At 38.1% G+C, this 17,754-nt stretch overlaps 1 protein-coding gene across 8 annotated transcripts in view; it reads right to left on the minus strand.

Annotated features, from left to right (window-relative positions):
- Positions 1 to 17,754, minus strand: part of LRRC28 (leucine rich repeat containing 28) — a 128,962-nt gene that overhangs the window by 24,478 nt on the left and 86,730 nt on the right. For all 8 annotated transcript variants that reach the window (XR_010342633.1, XM_064376249.1, XM_012438636.2 and 5 more), the window contains one exon: positions 5,143 to 5,245. Coding sequence is in view for 7 of the 8 variants with exons in the window: in XM_064376249.1 (XP_064232319.1) it covers positions 5,143 to 5,245 (103 nt within the window). In the remaining variant the exon portion in view is untranslated. The remainder of the gene's footprint in view (positions 1 to 5,142; positions 5,246 to 17,754) is intronic.

Genomic DNA, 17,754 nt, shown 5'->3' on the forward strand with positions numbered 1-17,754 from the left:
ACAAGAAGATCCAATGCGAAGGGTTTATTCAGGCTCCCGGGTGAGTTTCTGTGGTCCGACAGGAGGGGCCGAAGTCGCACAGACTCCTCTCAGACGGGGGGCTTTTATAGGGAGTGGAGACGCTCAATTGGTTGTGGGAGAGCAGGACTGCTATTGGGTAAAGTTACAAGCCTTCATCTAGGACTTGGCTTGTTGTTAGTTGGAATTACTCGGCTGCTATTGGCTGGAAAGACTCAGCTGCTATTGGCTGGAAAGACTTGGCTGGTATTGGTTAAGACTCAACTGCTATTGGTCAATAAGACTTGACTGCTATTGGTTGGCAAGAGGCTAGGGTTACAAGACCTTGTTTGCATGCTGGGCTCTTTAAGGGAAGGCCAGGCTGTGTGAGCATGGGAGAAGGGAACATGCCTGAGCATGTCTGAGCTTGCCCGAGCTCGTCTGGGCTTGTCCGAGCTGTCGGGAAAAAAGAAGGGGGGGTGTGCGTCCGAGCTCCTGGCGAGGCAACCGGCCTTACATGTAATATTATTTCTCTGCTTGCTTTTGAAATTTTCTTTTTATCTTTTGTTTGTTTCAGCTTTGCCTATGCATAGTTTTCTTTGAATTTATATTGCTTAGGATTTGCTACACTTCTTGAAAATGTAAATTTGTTTCTAATCAATTTTGGGAAATTTTCAAACATTATTTCTTCAAACATGTTTGCTGTTGATGTTACCCATTCTCTCCCTATTTTCCTTCTAGGATGCCAATTACACATGCATAAGACTCTTTTATATTGGCTGGCAGGTCCCTGATGCTGTGTTCATTTTTGTTTTCAATGTCTTGTCTATGTGTCCTTCAGACTGGATCATTTCTACTGATCTACCTTCCAAGTTGAGTGACTTTTCCTCTGTTACAACCATTCTGCCATGAAGTCCATCAAGTTAATTTTTTACTTCAGACACTGTATTTGCAATTCTAGATTTCCTTTTTTTAAAATAGTCTCTATTTTTCTGGCCTTTTCATTCATTACTTCATTAAGAATAATTATAAGAGCTGCTTTGAAATCCCTGTTTGTCATTTCAACAATTTCGGTCATCTCAAGTTGGAGTCTCTGCTGGTCACCTTTCTTCTGGAGAATGGGTCACATTTTCCCGATTCTTCACGTCTTGTAATTTTGAAATGTTTCCTGGATATTGTGAAAGTTACATTATAGAGACTCTAGGTTCTCTTATATTCCGCTAACACTTAGAAGTAATTAATATTTTTGTTTTAACAACAATTAACTTTACGGGCATCAAACTACATACTCAGTCTCTTAAATGACAGTTCCAATCACACTTCAGTACTTTCATCTGCAGCCAGGCCACTTTGGTCCTGCTCCATGGTTTTGGGTATCCGATACTGGGGGCAGGCAGCCCCTACATAAAAATGGACTACTTTTAGTATATTGGTTTAACTCAGAACTCAGAATACATTTCTCATACAAACAACTCTATTACCCTCAGTGGTTATATTAATAAACCATTAGAATAATATTTAACCAATTTGGACACAAATCCAGCTATAATTGCTTGTTTACACAAGAAAAAGCAAAGCAGTGGCTTGGTTTTTTTTTCTTTCTTATATAATCAAACAACCGGAAAAAATCATCCTGTATAGGATCACTTTTACCATTAAGTTCTCCTCAGTAATAAAATTGTGCCAATTACCATTCTCTAAAATTCTAACAGGATGAACCTCTCTTTCTGGCTATAATGAAGCACTGGAGACATTTACTCTTGTAGTAAGAAAAACCCAGAAAAAATAAAGATCATTTTTTTCCATGAGGCTAACAAATAGCATAGATGCCACAAAGCTGTGACAGACAGTCTCCACGTGGGCCCCCAATGGTCCACTCTCCCCATGTAGTCCCCTCCTACTGTGAATAGGGTTGACCTGTGTAATCAACAGGATATAACAGAAACAACGGTGTGTAGCTTTGAAGCTAGGTCATAAAACACAGTTCCATGCTATACACTTCCATCATTCTACCTCTCTCTTAGGGTATTTATTATTTGTATTGTAGTTATTTTTGCATATCAAGATAAACATCTGAACTATCTTTGTTTTTCCCATAATTTCTAGCACTGTGCTGGTTTGCTAATGTTCACTAGTTATTTGACAAATAAATAAATGTAGAATAAGGAGAAGCTAACTTTTTTTGCATTTCTATGAATACCAAAGATAATTTTATGAGATTCTGAGATTTCTTAAAACTGCAACATTTGTTATTTACTATTTTTATACCTGTTTATAAGTTTTATACCCCATTCTCTCTCTGTTATCCCTCTGAGATGTGAATCTGACATATATATGTGTATATCTCAGACTTTTCTTATATTGTCCCACAAGTCCCTAAAGCTGTGTTCATTTTGCTCAGTAGTTGCTCTAATTCTTGGATCCTCAATCTGAAAAGGGTACTCCAATTGTTTCAGAGCTTGTACAGCACAGAAGAAGCTGTTCTTATATCCTGGGCCTACATCTGGGCCAGATGCAACATATGATAGCAGTGAAGAATCAAAGGAGTTGATCTTACAGGTCTCAAATCACTTCCTTCAAGAGGACTAGCACCAACTTTGTTCAATTATTTAGGGTTTGCTTGACTCCCTGGCTAGATCAGAAGGTCCATGAGGGTAGGTCCTATGTCGCTTAGCTCATCACTGTACAGCCATTATCTCATACAGTGATCAAACAGAGTAGTTGCTCAATAAATGTTCACTGAAGAAACAACTGGACCAAGATTCTTGTTCTGAATCAAGAAGGGCACTTTCTAGGCTTCAAATACACCAACATCCTTTTGCTAGATTTCCTCCAGACCCTTGTGCTACTACTCCTTCCCTCTCCTTCCTTTAGGCTGAGGCACTAAGCACTACCAATATGAACTGGAACCGGGAAGTCCCTTTTCACATATCCAACAGATAAAAGAGGCAGAAGAAAGCAGATTCTTAATGCTATCAAAGCTTCAGCAGTTACCATCTATTAAAATTCTGAACACATTTTGCCATAGAAATATTATATGAATATAATTTTTTGGGTGCAAAATAGGTCAAATGACTCTTTAATGAGTTTGCTTAGGAATGTAAGGGCCAGAGCTGTTTGTATGAAGAAAGCATTCTGAGTTTTGAGTTAAACCAACAGAATAAAAATGCCTTTAGATTATAGGCCATTTGTAAGTAGGGCTGCTTATTCCCCCAATTCTTCTAATATTAGAAAACTGGTTGTATGATACTATCCTGTTAATAATAATTTTATTTCTCTATTACTACTAACAAAAGTTTAATAATAAAAAAGTAGACTACTACCTAATAATTTGTGTATTTTCCTGTGTATTTTCCCGTTTTGTTTTTCTAAAAAGATTTGGTGTTCTCATCAAATTCACTACCACTGCTAACAGACACCAAGTCAAAGATTTCAAAATATCTCTCTACTTAGCACAAATAGAACATTCTAGTAGTCAATAATATCTATATCTAAACAACAAAGTATAAGGCACTTTTTCTTAAATTGGATTTGTGTCCACATTGGTTAAATAAGCTACTCTTTATTTTTGGCAGAGACACAGATCACATTTCAGTGTGGTCTCTGAAGGTTTTGGTGTGGGAAAAAGTGCTTTCAGCTTTGGAGCTTGCTTGCATCATTCTATATACTATGGTGATTGTGGGCATTTTATTCACCACCTGGAAGAACTAGGCTGTATTAATGATCCTTTAAGAACTCATTTAGAATTAATGACTACATAGTATCACAGCGGTGACATAATCCACTGTAGAAAAATCACTAAGCTAAAAACACCTATTCTATTATCTTTCCTTCACAGAAGTTTCCAGAATACATCTCGTAGCTTGGAGTTCACCAGCCTATATAGGCACTGAACTCATCTAAGGCTTTCCAAAGATAACAACGGCGTAAGTTTTCCTAAAAGACAGCCACTACTCCTAGGACTGCCCCTGGAGCTATATGCTATGCCAACAGGGGAGCGGCTGTCTTCTATGTATACACTTACTGTCTGTCATCCCTTTTCTTGCCAGAACTACACATAGTGTGGGCCAAATCATTCAGGATGATGGGGAATAGAAGGGGAGAGTAAAACATGCTGGTTAGGTGCCCCTGAGGGGGTTCATTTGGCTGCTTAAGTGGGAAAAGGAAGGTCAGACACACATGGGTCCTGGTAGTTGAGTGGCCCCATCTTAATCCCTGGCCACTCAGGGAAACACTTTAGGGTGGTTCTGTGCCAGTATCGTAGAAGGAGAAGATGAAGCCATCTTTCTAAAAGCCTGACTAAAAAGGAAAGATTATTGCTGCTCTGAAAATAAAAGCCCATTAACTGAAATATCTGTTTCAGTTGCTAGAATCATGATTTATTTTGAGGGACTATCTCAAATGTTGAGTTCTAAATATTTCCAACTGGTAAAATCCTAGATACTAGGACTGTCACTGCAGTAAAATTGTCATTGCAATGGGCTTCAGAGAAAGAAAACCTTCTAAATTAATGCTGATTCCTCTACTTTCTGTGACTGACACCACAGAGTTTATAATGGTACATGTGGTGATGTATGTATATCAAACCATCACGTACACAATTTAAGTAGTTACAATCTTATTTGTCAATTCTACCTCAATAAAGCTGGGGTGTGGGAGGGAACTAAAAGTGTTTATTTCCATAACAAAAAAGGTATACATGGATTCATTTTTCTTTAGACTAGAAAATAATAACTTATTGACTGAACCCAGCGTGCACTATTCCAAACTACCTGAGCTAAACAGACCTAGACTATTATCTTTGCTTCACAGAAGATTCCAGAATACACCTTCAGCTTGGAGTTCATCAGCCTGTATAGCCACTGAACCCATCTAGGGCTTATCTGTACAGAACACAGAAGACAGCCGCTCCCCACATTGGCATAGCATAGCTCCAGGGGCAGTCCTAGGAGTGGTGGCCGTCTTTTAGGAAAACTTGATGCAACTGTTATCTTGGGAAAGCCCTAGATGAGGGCTTTCAGTGCCTATTTATCCTTAGTTTCTGAGGATACTTGGTTTAGCATATTAAGGGGAAAGACAAAATTGAACAGAAGTATCAAAAGTAGTTAATCTGTTTTTTAGTTCAAAATGTGAAATCAGCCTTACCCACTGCACCCGATGACTTTATTGTACAGATAAGATGGCAAGCCTTTCAGGTTTATGTTGTTATCCACGTATACATATTGTAGTTCTCGAGATCGACCTAAATCTGAATGAGAAAGAAAAATGCTATAACTCCTATTTACAGTCACCATTATGTGAAATATAAAATTTAACATATAATATTAGAAATATTCAAAACTTTCTATTCTGGAAGAAAATCATAAAAAGTGTTATATAAAGTAAGTTATAGGTCAGCCTAAACAAGCCTAGTTCTGCCCCCTTGATACAGATTCTTTGCTTGGCCAAACTTTAGTCAGGTTCCTAAACTTTCTTCTAAGTCCATCTGTGGACCTTGTAAAATCCAGTTTTAGCCAAGAACTCTTCTAAGTCAGTTTAGCAAGAACCCCTTACTTGGGATATCTGATTGGGTTCCTCCTTTCTCCCTCATCCCCTGGGTCTGATCACCCTGGCCTGTCTTCAGCAAGAATTCTATTTGGTCAGTCATCCCTTTTCTTGCCAGAACTACATATCGTGTCCTTATTCCTGAAGTTCCTCTGAGCAATTTTCCATCCACTGACCACCTTGCTCCTTGGCTGTAAATTCCTACTTGCCCATGTTATACTTAGAGCTGGCCCAATCTCTTTCCCCAACTATAAGACCCAGTTGCAGTGGTCCTTGTACCTAGGCTGATGGTCTCAAGTCTTCCTTACTATGCTTTAACAAGTGCTATGAGTAAATTTTCCTTTAACACCTTATACAGAGATTTCCTGTGTCTCACCTCCCATGGGCAAAGGTGGATGGGGGAGGGCTAGGCATCAGGCACTGGCTAGGAAGGGGTCTTATGATCCAGGCAGATTCAAGAATAGATAGAACTTCCCTATGAGGAAGAAGTGAAGCAGAACCCAAATACCCAAATCCCCAAATCCCAGTCCTGTGAGATGTGACAGTGGCATAGACAAGATTTAAGGACCAGAGAGCAGGGGCTGTAATGGGTATGAACCTGGAAAGGGAGGAAACTGAGAAAGGGGGCCCCCAAAGAAGGATCTATAACAGTAACAGGAATGTCAGAAAGAAGCAGAACTCAAGTATTTCCCAGAGGTGGCAGGGCAGTGAGAGGACAGAGTGGAAGAAGATCCAATGAGGATGAAAGTACAGATGGAGATTCCTGACAAGTACAGGTGGTAGAGACACTTCCCAGGTATCCAGTCCAACCCTTCCCACGTGCCCAGGAATGTGTGACCAGCTCTCCTCTCCACTCCTAAGCACTCAGTGACTAGGGCTATTTGTTTTTATTGCCACAGAGGTACACAACAGTGTCCTCAGCAGTCTTGCTAACCCTCTGCTCTAACATAATATGGCAGGGGTGGTGGGTGGTGGTGTTTACGCGTATAATCCCACCACTTTGGGAGGCCAAGGCGGGCAGATTGCTAGAGCCAGGAGTTCAAGACCAGTCTGGGCAACATGGTGAAACCCTATCTCTACCAAAAAAAAACCAATTAGCCAGGTGTGGTGGCATCTATCTCTAGTCCCAGCTACTTGGGAAAGGTGAGAAGATTGTTTGAGCCTGGGAGGTCAAGGCTGCAATTAGCCAAGATCATTCTCTGCATCCAGCTTGGACAACAAAGCCAAACCCTGACACAAAATTTTAAAAAAAGAGAGAAAGAGAGAGAAAAAGAACACAGTCTTTGAAAGGTTTTCTAGGGTTTTGCTTATGAAAATAGAAGACAGGCTGAAGGAGAGCTCTTCCTCCTAATCTTTCTTTAGGAAAGTCAAAGGTCCAGACAGCTAAATTAGGAGGTTTTTAGATTCATTTACATTGCAAAAGAAAACCCATTTACCTGTTAAGGACCTTTAGGCACTATGCTAGGCCTTGGAAATATAGCTATGAATACAGCATTAACCGATGTGGAAACAGACAGGAAAAACAGTAACTGTAATACAATTTGATCACTGCTATTAGAGAGGCTAGTTGAGGGTTTTATGGTTCACAGATGGGTTCTAGACAATTTGTCCCAGAAAGCAGGAGGAGTGTAATAAAAAGTTAAGGTAAGAAAGAGTTTCCTGTGGGAGAGGGTAGGGAGGGTTAACATTACTTCCTGCTGGTCCTATTACAATCATTCTGCACAGTTACAAAAAGGCAACAGAATTTCCCTCAAAAGGGTTACGACAATTTACACCCCCACTAGCTACGTATGAGTGCACCTGCTTCCCTACAGGAAGCAAAACATCATCTTTTTACATTTTTGCCATCCTCATAGGTAAGAAAAGGTATCTGACATTGTTTTAACATGCATTTTTCTACTTATGAGTTTGAACATTTCAAACTATGTCTGAGGGGCATTTATATATATTTTGTAAATTGCCTGTTCAAATCTTGTTCTCCTTTTTTGAACAGGTTTTTGGTATTTCATCCCTTGTTTTTTAAGACTCCTTTATGTATCAGGGACATCAGTTCCAGGTCTGTGGCTTATGTTACAAATACTTTGTCTCAGTTTGTCAGCTGTCATTTAACTTTGTTGATGGTGTATTTTTGTCATGCAAAATTCTGAAAAGTCTTTTCCAACTTACCTTCTTTTTTTAAATTGTTTCTAGATTTTGAGTCATAGTTAGGAAACCTCTTCCCCGTGACACCCAAGTTTAAACAAATTCACCTATGTTTTCTTCAAGTGTTTATATGCTTTCATTTTTGTTTTCCTTTTTTAACATATAGAGTCCTAATTCATTTGGAGTCTATTCTTACATACGGCATAAAAAGTACAGCTATTAATTCCTTTTTTCAAATGTTGATTCAGCGGTCTCAGGGTCATTTACGAAGTTTTTAGTCCATTTTTACCCCAGTACACTAAAAAGAAAAAAAGATCTCTAAGACTTTGAAAAAAAGTTGTAAAGTGTACATATTCCAGAAGAGAATAACTGTGGTGTTAATCAAACTGTAAATATGCAAAAAATAAAAGAGAGAGAACCCCAAAGATTTCACACACAAAAAAAACCCAGTAGGATTTATAAATGAATTCAGTATAGCTACAGGATACATTTCAACATATAAAACTCATAGTATTTCTATACACAAGTAACAACCTGTCAGAGAAAGAAATCAAGAAAACAATCCTATTTATAATAGTATTAAAAAATACCTAGGAATAAAGTAACCAAGGAGGTGAAACATTTATACACTGAAAACTATAAAAAACTGATGGGAAAAATTGAATAATACACAAATAAATGAAAAGATATCCAGTGTTCATGGATGGGAAGAATTAATATTGTTAAAATGTCCATACTACTCAAAGCAATATACAAATTTAATCGTTATTAAAATTCCAGTGGTATTCTTCATAGAAATAGAAAGAAACAATTCTAAAATTCATATGAAGGTACAAAAACAAACAAACCAAATAGCCAAAGCAATACTGAAACAGAAAAATAAAGCTGGAGGCATATCATTTCCTGATTTAAAATTACCTTACAAAGCTATGGTAACCAAAGCACTATGATGCTGCAATAAAAACAGAAACCTAGACCAATGGAACAGAACAGAGAGTCCAGAAATGAATCCAAGCATATATGGGTACCAAGAGGACATAACAGGGAACAGAAACTGTCTTCAATAGATGATGCTGGGAAAGCTGGATTTCCACATGCAAAAGAATAAAACTGGACCTTTATCTTACACAATACACAAAAATCAACTCAAAATTGATTAAGAAACCTAAATATAGGACCTAAAACCATAAAGCACCTAGAATAAAACATATGGGAAACGCTCCTTGACACTGGCCTTGGCAATGATTTTTTTGATATCACACCAAAAGCTCAGGCTTTTTGGTGCGAAAAACAAAATATTTTTGGTGCGAAAAACAAAAATAAATAAAGGAGACTACAAATTAAAAAGCTTCTGCACAGTAAAGAAAACAATTAATAAAACAAAAAGGCAACCTACTAACTGGGGAAAAAATAACTGCAAACCACATAACTGGTAAGAGGTTAATACGCAAAATTTATAAAGAACTCTTAGAACTCAATAGCAGAAAAACCCGATTAAATAATTGGCAAAGCATCTAAACAAACATTTTCCCAAAGAACATATACAAAAGGCCAACAGCTATATGAAAAGGTGCCCAACATCACTAATCATAAGGGAAATGCAAATTAAAACCACTATGAGATTATCTCCTCACACCTAAAAGGATGGCTATCATAAAAAAGATAAGAGATAACAAATGTAGGTGACGGCATGGCGAAAAGGGAACCCCAGTACGTGTTAGTGGGATTGTAGATTGGTGCAGCCAGTATGGAAAATAGTATGGAGGTTCCTAAATAAATTAAAAATAGAACTACCACATGACTCAGCAATCCCTCTTCTGGGGATATATCCAAAGGATTTACAATCACCGCCTCATAAAGACATCTGCACTCCTATGTTCACTGCAGCATTATTCACCACAGCTAAGATATGGAAATGATGTCAATGCCCACTGATGAATGACTAGATAAAGAAATGTGGTGTGTATACATGATGGAATATTTTTCAGCTTTAAAAAAGAAAGAGATTCATGCCACAACCTGGATGAATCTGGAAGACATTATACTAAATAAGCCAGGCACACAAAGAAAAATATTGCACAATGCCACTTACACACATAGTATTTTTTTAAAAAGAGCTTAAATACACAAAGAGAATGAAACAGGGGTTACCATGTGGGAAGAAGGTAAGAATGGAAAATAGCAGATACATAGAATGAACAAGTTTAGAGATCTAATGTACAACATGAGGACTATGGTTAATAAATTTTTAATGTATTACAGAATTTTGTTAAATTTTAGCCACTCTTGTCATGAAAACTATGTGAGATGACAGATATGTTCATCTGTTTGTCCACAGTAACCACTTTACTGTTTGTTTGTATCCCATAATACTGTGTTATAAACTTCAAATATACACAATAAAATTTATTTAAAAAAAAAATATATATATATATCCTTCTGCAATGGAAAATAACACTGAATAGAGGTCATACAATTTGGAAAGGAAAAATGTATACCCCATATACAGGTTTTTATGCATTTTTTAATGGGTAATGGTTTTAATGAAAATATTTTTGATGAGTATGCTTCCATTAAAGCTAGAGAAGTAAATGTACAATGAATTCTGGTTTTATTATAAACAAAATATATACGTATATATATATTTGAGATGAAGTCTCGCTCTGTTGCCCAGGCTGGAGAACAATGGCGCAATCTTGGCTCACTGCAACCTCTGCCTCCCAGGTTCAAGGGATTCTCCTGCCTCAGCCTCCTTAGTAGCTGGGATTACAGGTGCATGCCACCATGCCTGGCTAGTTTTTGTATTTTTAGTAGAGATGGAGTTTCACCATGTTGGTCAGGCTGGTCAAGAACACCTGACCTTCTGATCCATCTAGTTCAGCCTCCCAAAGTGCTGGTATTATGGCGTAAGCCACCTGCCTGGCCAACAAAATATTTCAACTTAGAATAATGTCAAGTTTTAATACACTTACTTTCAAGTTTTGACTTTTTTTGAAGTACTTTAATGCCCTTAAAAAAATTAATGTTCTAGAAAAAAACCATAGGAGTGTACATTTTTCCTTTTGCCTTAGGCTTTAAATGTCTCAACATGGCATTGCCAAATCCTGTCTTGATTCCAATTTCTGCTATTTTGTTTACCATGGATTTCTTTGCATTAATTTTATTTTTTAAAATATTGTATTAAAATGTAATTTATCTTAAAACAAAAGTAAATGAGAATCACTTAAAGCCAGAAGTTTAAGACCAGCTTGGGAAACAGAACAGCAAGATCCTGTCTCTACAAAATAATTAGCTGGGAGTGGTGCCATGTGCCTACAGTTCCGGCTACACAGGAGGCTGAGGCAGAAGGATCACCTGAGCCCAGGAGTTCGAGGCTGTACTGAGCCACAGTTGCACCACTACACTCGAGCCTAGGTGACAGACCAAGACCCTGTCTCAAAAAACATAAATGGATGGATGGATGAATGACTATTAGCTGAGCATTGTGGCCCATGTCTATAGTCCCAGCTACTCAGGAGGCTGAGGCAGGAGGATCATTTGAGCCCAGTAGTTCAACGCTGCAGTGAGTCATGACTGCACCACTGCACTCCAGCCTGGGCAACAGAGTAAGACCCTGCTTAAAAAAAGATGCCGCGCACAGTGGCTCACACCTGTAATCCCAGCACTTTGGGAGGCCAAGGCAGGCGGATCACTTCAGGTCAGGAGTTTTAGACCAGCCTGGCCAACATGGTGAAACCCCATCTCTACTAAAAATACAAAAATTAGCTGGGTGTGCTGATGTGTGCCTGTAATCCCAGCTACTCGGGAGCCTGAAGCAGGAGAATCACTTGAAACTGGGAGATGGAGGCTGCAGTGAGCTGAGATCGTGCCACTGCACTCCAGCCTGTGAGAGAGTGAGACTCCATCTAAAAAAAAAAAAGAGAGAGAGAGAGAGAGAGAGGTGCTAACCCAGAAGTAAGTCACTGAAGAGAATAATTTTACACAGTGGGGATATGAGGACTCATGTGTCTGACTATTCACTTACAAGGCATGTGAGCAGAGCCTCTGTTTGCTCATATGTTAAATGGCATAACAGTACCTGCTCCCTCAATCTGACCAGTTGCAAGGTCACTGTATGTTCCAAAAATAAAAAAATCTGTGATATTTAAATCACCATACAGTATGTTTTTTAAGCATCAGACTAGAGAATTACCAAAATATTGCATACTGTTAAGTAAACATATTCATGGGCATATCTGTTGGTATAAAAGGCAATACATTTATAAAATATAGATGGGAAAAATATAAATACCAGAATCCACTTGCATTAAACAGGCCTGAACACTGCACTAAGAATTCCTCTTTTAAATTTCTTCACTACTTCTCTGATATACATATAAATTGTTTAGTCACAAATAGAAATTTGTACACTTCTAAGGCACATGGAAAACGTTGGAATAGTTTTTTCAAAATGAAATGGCACTGATAAAATGCAAATGATCTCTGGTCTCAGATTTGTCTTCCAGAGTCCCTAGAGGGGTCACAGAAAGCAGGAAATATTCTTTACCTGGGTATATGCAATGGTAAGGGGTGTGGCATACTAGTTAAGAGAGCAGGAAGGAGCACAGACTTGGAGTCAGATAACCTGGGTTTGAATCATTGTTCTGCTTACTAAAAATGTGTTGGTTAGTTTCCTCATCAGTATATTGAGGAAAATAAAGCTGTTCTCAGGTTTAGTGAGAATTGCTAACAAGGTTTAAAAATTATCAAGTAGAATTCTTGGCACACATCCTTCTCCAATATACAGCAGTTACTGTTCTCATTATTATTAAGTGGCATATTTGGAAGTAAGGCCTACAATAGAACGCCAAAATTAAGAGAGAATTCTCTTTGGCATGCAGCAAATGGTAGTAACACTTTTCTATACTTTAATTGCACAGAAAAGAGTTAGAGGCAATGGCCTCTAGAGACAATGATTCATCCCCTCAAACCAAGGACACAAAATGGAACGTGACAGAGGAAGCATCTCTTTTCTCTATACTGCAAAAGAGCTTGTGCAAATTAAATGAGGTGAAGTGCAAAGATCACACAATAAAGTTAAATACAAGTTGACACCTGCTACTTCTTACATAGTTCAGTCTTCTTTCCCTGTGTTAGTTTTATAAGAAAAAAGGAGTTGATAATTTTAAAACGCTAATAGGTTCAGATCTTTTCTTAGCTTTTCAATATTCCAGATAATTCAGTTTGCACCTCCTGGCTACCATGAAATAGCCTATTTTATGTTAAAGCTCAAAGAAAATCAGTATCAGCTATGTTCAGATCTATTATACATTAGCTAGCATAATGCCATGTGGACATGAGTATGTAAAGCAGACACTTAAACTTTCCAAATACACAATCTGATATAGAGTGGGGAATGGCAGTACTGAAATTAGATAATGCAGTGGGTGCTGGAGTCAGAACTGAGTCTGAATCCTGCTTCCCCACTTCTGCTTCCTGACATGAGCAGAAATGAAATGCTCTGAGCCTGCTTCCTCCACTGTAACAAGGGGATCAGAGTACCTTTCTCATAGAGCCGTTATAAAGATTAAACAACATATACAGTGCCCAGCTTTATTCCTGGCAAAATAATTGGCACTTGATACATCTTAGTCTTTTACCTCCCCCTTCTGAATACAAAGAGGAGATCACAAAACAGTGTGGGATGATGAAGAGAACCAGCAGGATGATGAAGAGAACCAGGCAGCAGCTCTGCTGTTTTAGCTGGCACGGCACAGCCTGCTGGGGAGGCCAGGACACCACAGCGCCGGGCAAGGTCACAGGCTGTAAAGGCATTGCTGTGACAGCCTCTTGAGAGCCTGATCCTGGCCAGAAAGCAGTTGGCTGGCAAAAGACCCCAAGCACAATGAAATGGCATTCGTAATCATAATGAGGCTGAGATATGAACATGTACTTCGTGCAAAGGCTTTGAGATACTTCTTATATTCTTCAGACAAAAAACCTTCACTCAATAATTAACTTTGGAAGAGACCACTCGTCTACTAACCACTAGGGTGGTTTGTTTTCTTCCTTTTGTTAATATTAATGCACCAACACCTTATAATAGATATATCATGCCATAATATTTTTTAAAGTTTTCGTGCAAAAATACTCAGTATGTAAAATTTATAAAGCAAGGAAGCTGTCCATCTGCATAGATGCTACAGCCATAAAGAAATTTTTCATGCGGCTTTTTAAAGTACTGTAGTGTGTCCAAAATATTTCCTTTTTTATTCCAGACTCACAGATCAAAGTTTCTGACTTAAAAATCAGCAAAATCTAGGAGTCCTGCACAAACTCCAATTCTTTTTGTTTGTCTGTTTGTTTTCAAACTCAAGGCTCTGGCATATGCAGTCCACATGGCTGAAAATGGAACAAAAAGCTCCTGTGTATTTAGGCTACTGCCCTTTTAACTATACTGTAAAAGCAAGCATGGAATGACAGCACAGGAGTGGACAGAACAGGATCTGTGTGTACTTCATGCTGACCAGTATGAAACTCACTTATTTTATCAAAAGGTGAATGGTGTATTCTCATCAACAAAATGATGGAGCAAAAGAAACAACAACATCAAACATCAAAGCAATCAAAATAAATTGTTTAGAATGCTCTCTCAATGTTAAACCAATTATCACAGTTCAATAAATCAGAGATATTATTAGGCATAATTACAATGTTTTAAATACTATAAAATGTGGGCTTCTTAGCAATGAATTCAGAATTTATAGTATATTTCAAAATAATTCTTAAAATGAATTTAAATTACCTACATGATGCTTTTTACAAAGAGAACCCTTCAACCACTTTCTCAGAGTAATAAATTTTTATGTGCTAGCTTCTTTAAATACACAATAACACACACAGACTCCATTAACTCTTTTACAAAGTCTCTGTCTTTCTGGTCTATTGAGTTTTTACAAAATAAGACTTCACAGTGAATTATAATTTAATAAGATACTTTAGATACAGTAGATCATCAACTGTTAAATTAAAAAGATTTTAATGAATTTGAATGACTGCAGGCTCCCTTTGCTGTTGGTTTAAATATTCACGCTGCAGCATCTCTATTTCTGTTGCACAGTTCAGGTAACAAAGAGATGATAAGCAATGGGCTGGGCACTGTGCTAGATGTTTGGGGTACAAACATGAAGACACACAGTTCCTGCGCTTCCTTACAGTCTGGTTACAGAGCAAAAACAGTTCATATTGACTTATGCAGTATTTATGAGTGGTATGTGTTTTATGGATCTTATTTAATTCTCACAATTGTACTACAAAGTAGGTGCTAATATTACCCTATTACTAAGACTTCAATAAGCTTCCTAAGTCCAAGATTACATGGTAGAGCTGGGATTTAAAGGTACATCTGCCTTTTCACCATGATGGGAGTTAGACAGCCTCCCCCATGACATCATTTCTACACTTAAGCAGGCCACTCGCATGCAGGGCAGGGAGTGGTACTACCTAGCAGGATGCATGGGGGCTGAGGGTATGAGAGAGCTGGTCCTTGCCCAAGGCATCCAGGTGTAGTATCAGAGTTGGGTCTTGAAGCAGACATTGCCAAGGAGATAAGTCATGAACAAAGTTTCTCTTTGCTTCCTTTAAAGGACTAGAAAAAGAAATACCAAGAATTCCTTCAGAGAAGATCCTGGAGAAGGAAACTGGCTGACTGTCCAGTATGGATTTGGGAAATAAAACAGTACCATGGAGCCTGTGTGAAGAGCAAAATGTCTTCACTGCATTGTACCTTGAACTGCTGCTCAGCTGTACTATGTGCCTGTTTCTCTGGTTTGTTTGGAACTTAAGAACTCTACTGAAAGCTATGACTGATGGAAACTCCAGATTCTTGCTTTTAAGTCAATTCATAACATCTTCCAGACTTCACCAGTACTGCACATTCTTGTCACTATTTATAAAGCTGTGAGTTCTAGAACCAGAATAACAAAAAACTCTTCTGGTAAACATTCTGCTCATGATACTAGCCCTCATACTGCTATTTTTCTAAACTTCACATTGTGCCCTAAGAAAGAGCAGCATTTTCTTTTTCTTTTAATTGATATTCAGGAGAACAGGGCTCATTTTCTGTCTATTAATCATGTCCCACCCCTAAATCCTACTCTGAAACTTAGAGAAAAATAAAAATTTGTTCATTTAAAGCTCACCTAATCTAGGTGCACTTTTCTCTTCACACATTAGCATAGTAAGTCAACGCTCGGCCCATGCTGCAGAAGCCACATGAAATAATCCTGTTAACTTCCTAAGAAAACCTAACACAAGAGCAAAATCCTTATCCAATGAAAGAAAAACAAAGCATTGTCAGAAGACAGTAGAATAGGCCGGGTACAGTGGCTCATGCTTGTAATCCTAGCACTTTGGGAGGCTGAGGCTGGTGGATCACCTGAGGTTAGGAGTTGAGACCTGCCTGGCCAACACGGTGAAACCCCTAACTCTACTAAAAATACAAATATTAGCTGGGCGTGATGGCAGGTGCCTATAATCCCAGCTACTTGGGAGGCTAAGGCAGGAGAACTGCTTGAACCCAGGGGTGGAGGTTGCAGTGAGCTGAGATCATGCCACTGCACTCCAGCCTAGGGGAAAGAGCGAAACTCCATCTCAAAAAAAAAAAAAGAAGACAGTAGAATGGGCTCAGATGAGTAAGCAGCATAAGGATAAAGAAGAGTTTCTGTTACAAATACTTACAATAAGACAGAGCTTAAAAAGAAGCATTGCACATCCATTTCCTTGACAACATTTGCATTTCAGAGCTGTAACTTTTCTCCTGAAACAAGATCTGTATGGATTTTTGTTAACAGACTAATTCTCTCATTTTTTCCTACTGCTAGATTTTGAACTTGTTTTCAAGACTTTTCTCCATTTTCATTATGCCCTTGAATAGAGAGACCTGCCCAACAATTACTACAGAACATGATTTTGTTCTATAGTAATTTTGTCACGTTTGGATCCCCCTTTTGAAAGCAGCTATTATACCTTCTACCCAAACACAGAACTCACTCCAATTTCTGGGACTTTCTGTCTGTACTAAAGTTCTTAACACTGAAATTTATTTAAGTCCACAAATTCTGCAAATTAGTCCCATTAAATAATGATGTTAAGGCCTAGTTCTTCAAACTGCAGGTGAAACACATTCACAGTTCAGTATAGTACAGTTTACACTCATCTCTAAGTCTGAGATTAAGAAATTATTAACTGGTTTCCAACTAGTTTCAATACTAGTTTGAAGTTTAAATAGTTTTACTGTGTTAATTTTTATTAAAAAATAGTAAGCAGCAGTTCTTTTCCTGACTTTCCAGGCAAATATAAAGAAAGAAGGAACAAGAGGCAATAGAAAAAACAAGTACAGTTAACAGATCTGTGCCTTTTATATTGCATTTACAACAAGAGGAGGGATTTCAGCATGTGCTTTGAAAATGCCTAGGAGCTACTTTCTAAAACTGCATCTTTACTTGTTATGTAATTTTTCTAGACAAGGCATCCAATTCTTACAAACAAATACAAGTACTACCACTTCAAAAAAACTGTTGTTTGATAAAGGGCCAGTTTTATACCCTTACCAAAGTCACGGCGTGTGATCTGGAGGAGTGGTGGAATCACACTAGAACATGAATCTCTGCACTCAGGTGTCGGCTTGTCCACTAAAATTGTTCTATAAACAATTTTAGGTTAGTGCAGATGTACATTTATTTTTAAAAATCTATTTGTATTTGATATTTTTCAAACATCATTTCATTATGTAGCACAAGTACTTGACACACAGACTAATTCTTCCGAAGAAAATAAACACTACTATAATCTCCAAGAGATAACTCTGGGGCTGGTTCAGAAACCCAGTTAATTTTCCTTAGTATGTTGAGCTACTACATGGTAGTTTATGCACAAGCTATTCTGCAAATCTCAATGTCCTGTGCCAAACATTCCTGATTAAGAATTTAATCGCTTTTTTTCAGATGGAGTCTCGCTCTGTCACCCAGATCACTGGAGTACAGTGGTGCAATCTTGGCTCACTGCAACCTTCCTGGTTCAAGTGATTCTTGT

Source organism: Aotus nancymaae, unplaced genomic scaffold, assembly GCF_030222135.1.
Source record: "Aotus nancymaae isolate 86718 unplaced genomic scaffold, 86718_ANA_hifiasm-v0.15.2.pri h1tg000014l, whole genome shotgun sequence".
Taxonomy (NCBI): Eukaryota; Metazoa; Chordata; class Mammalia; order Primates; family Aotidae; genus Aotus; species Aotus nancymaae.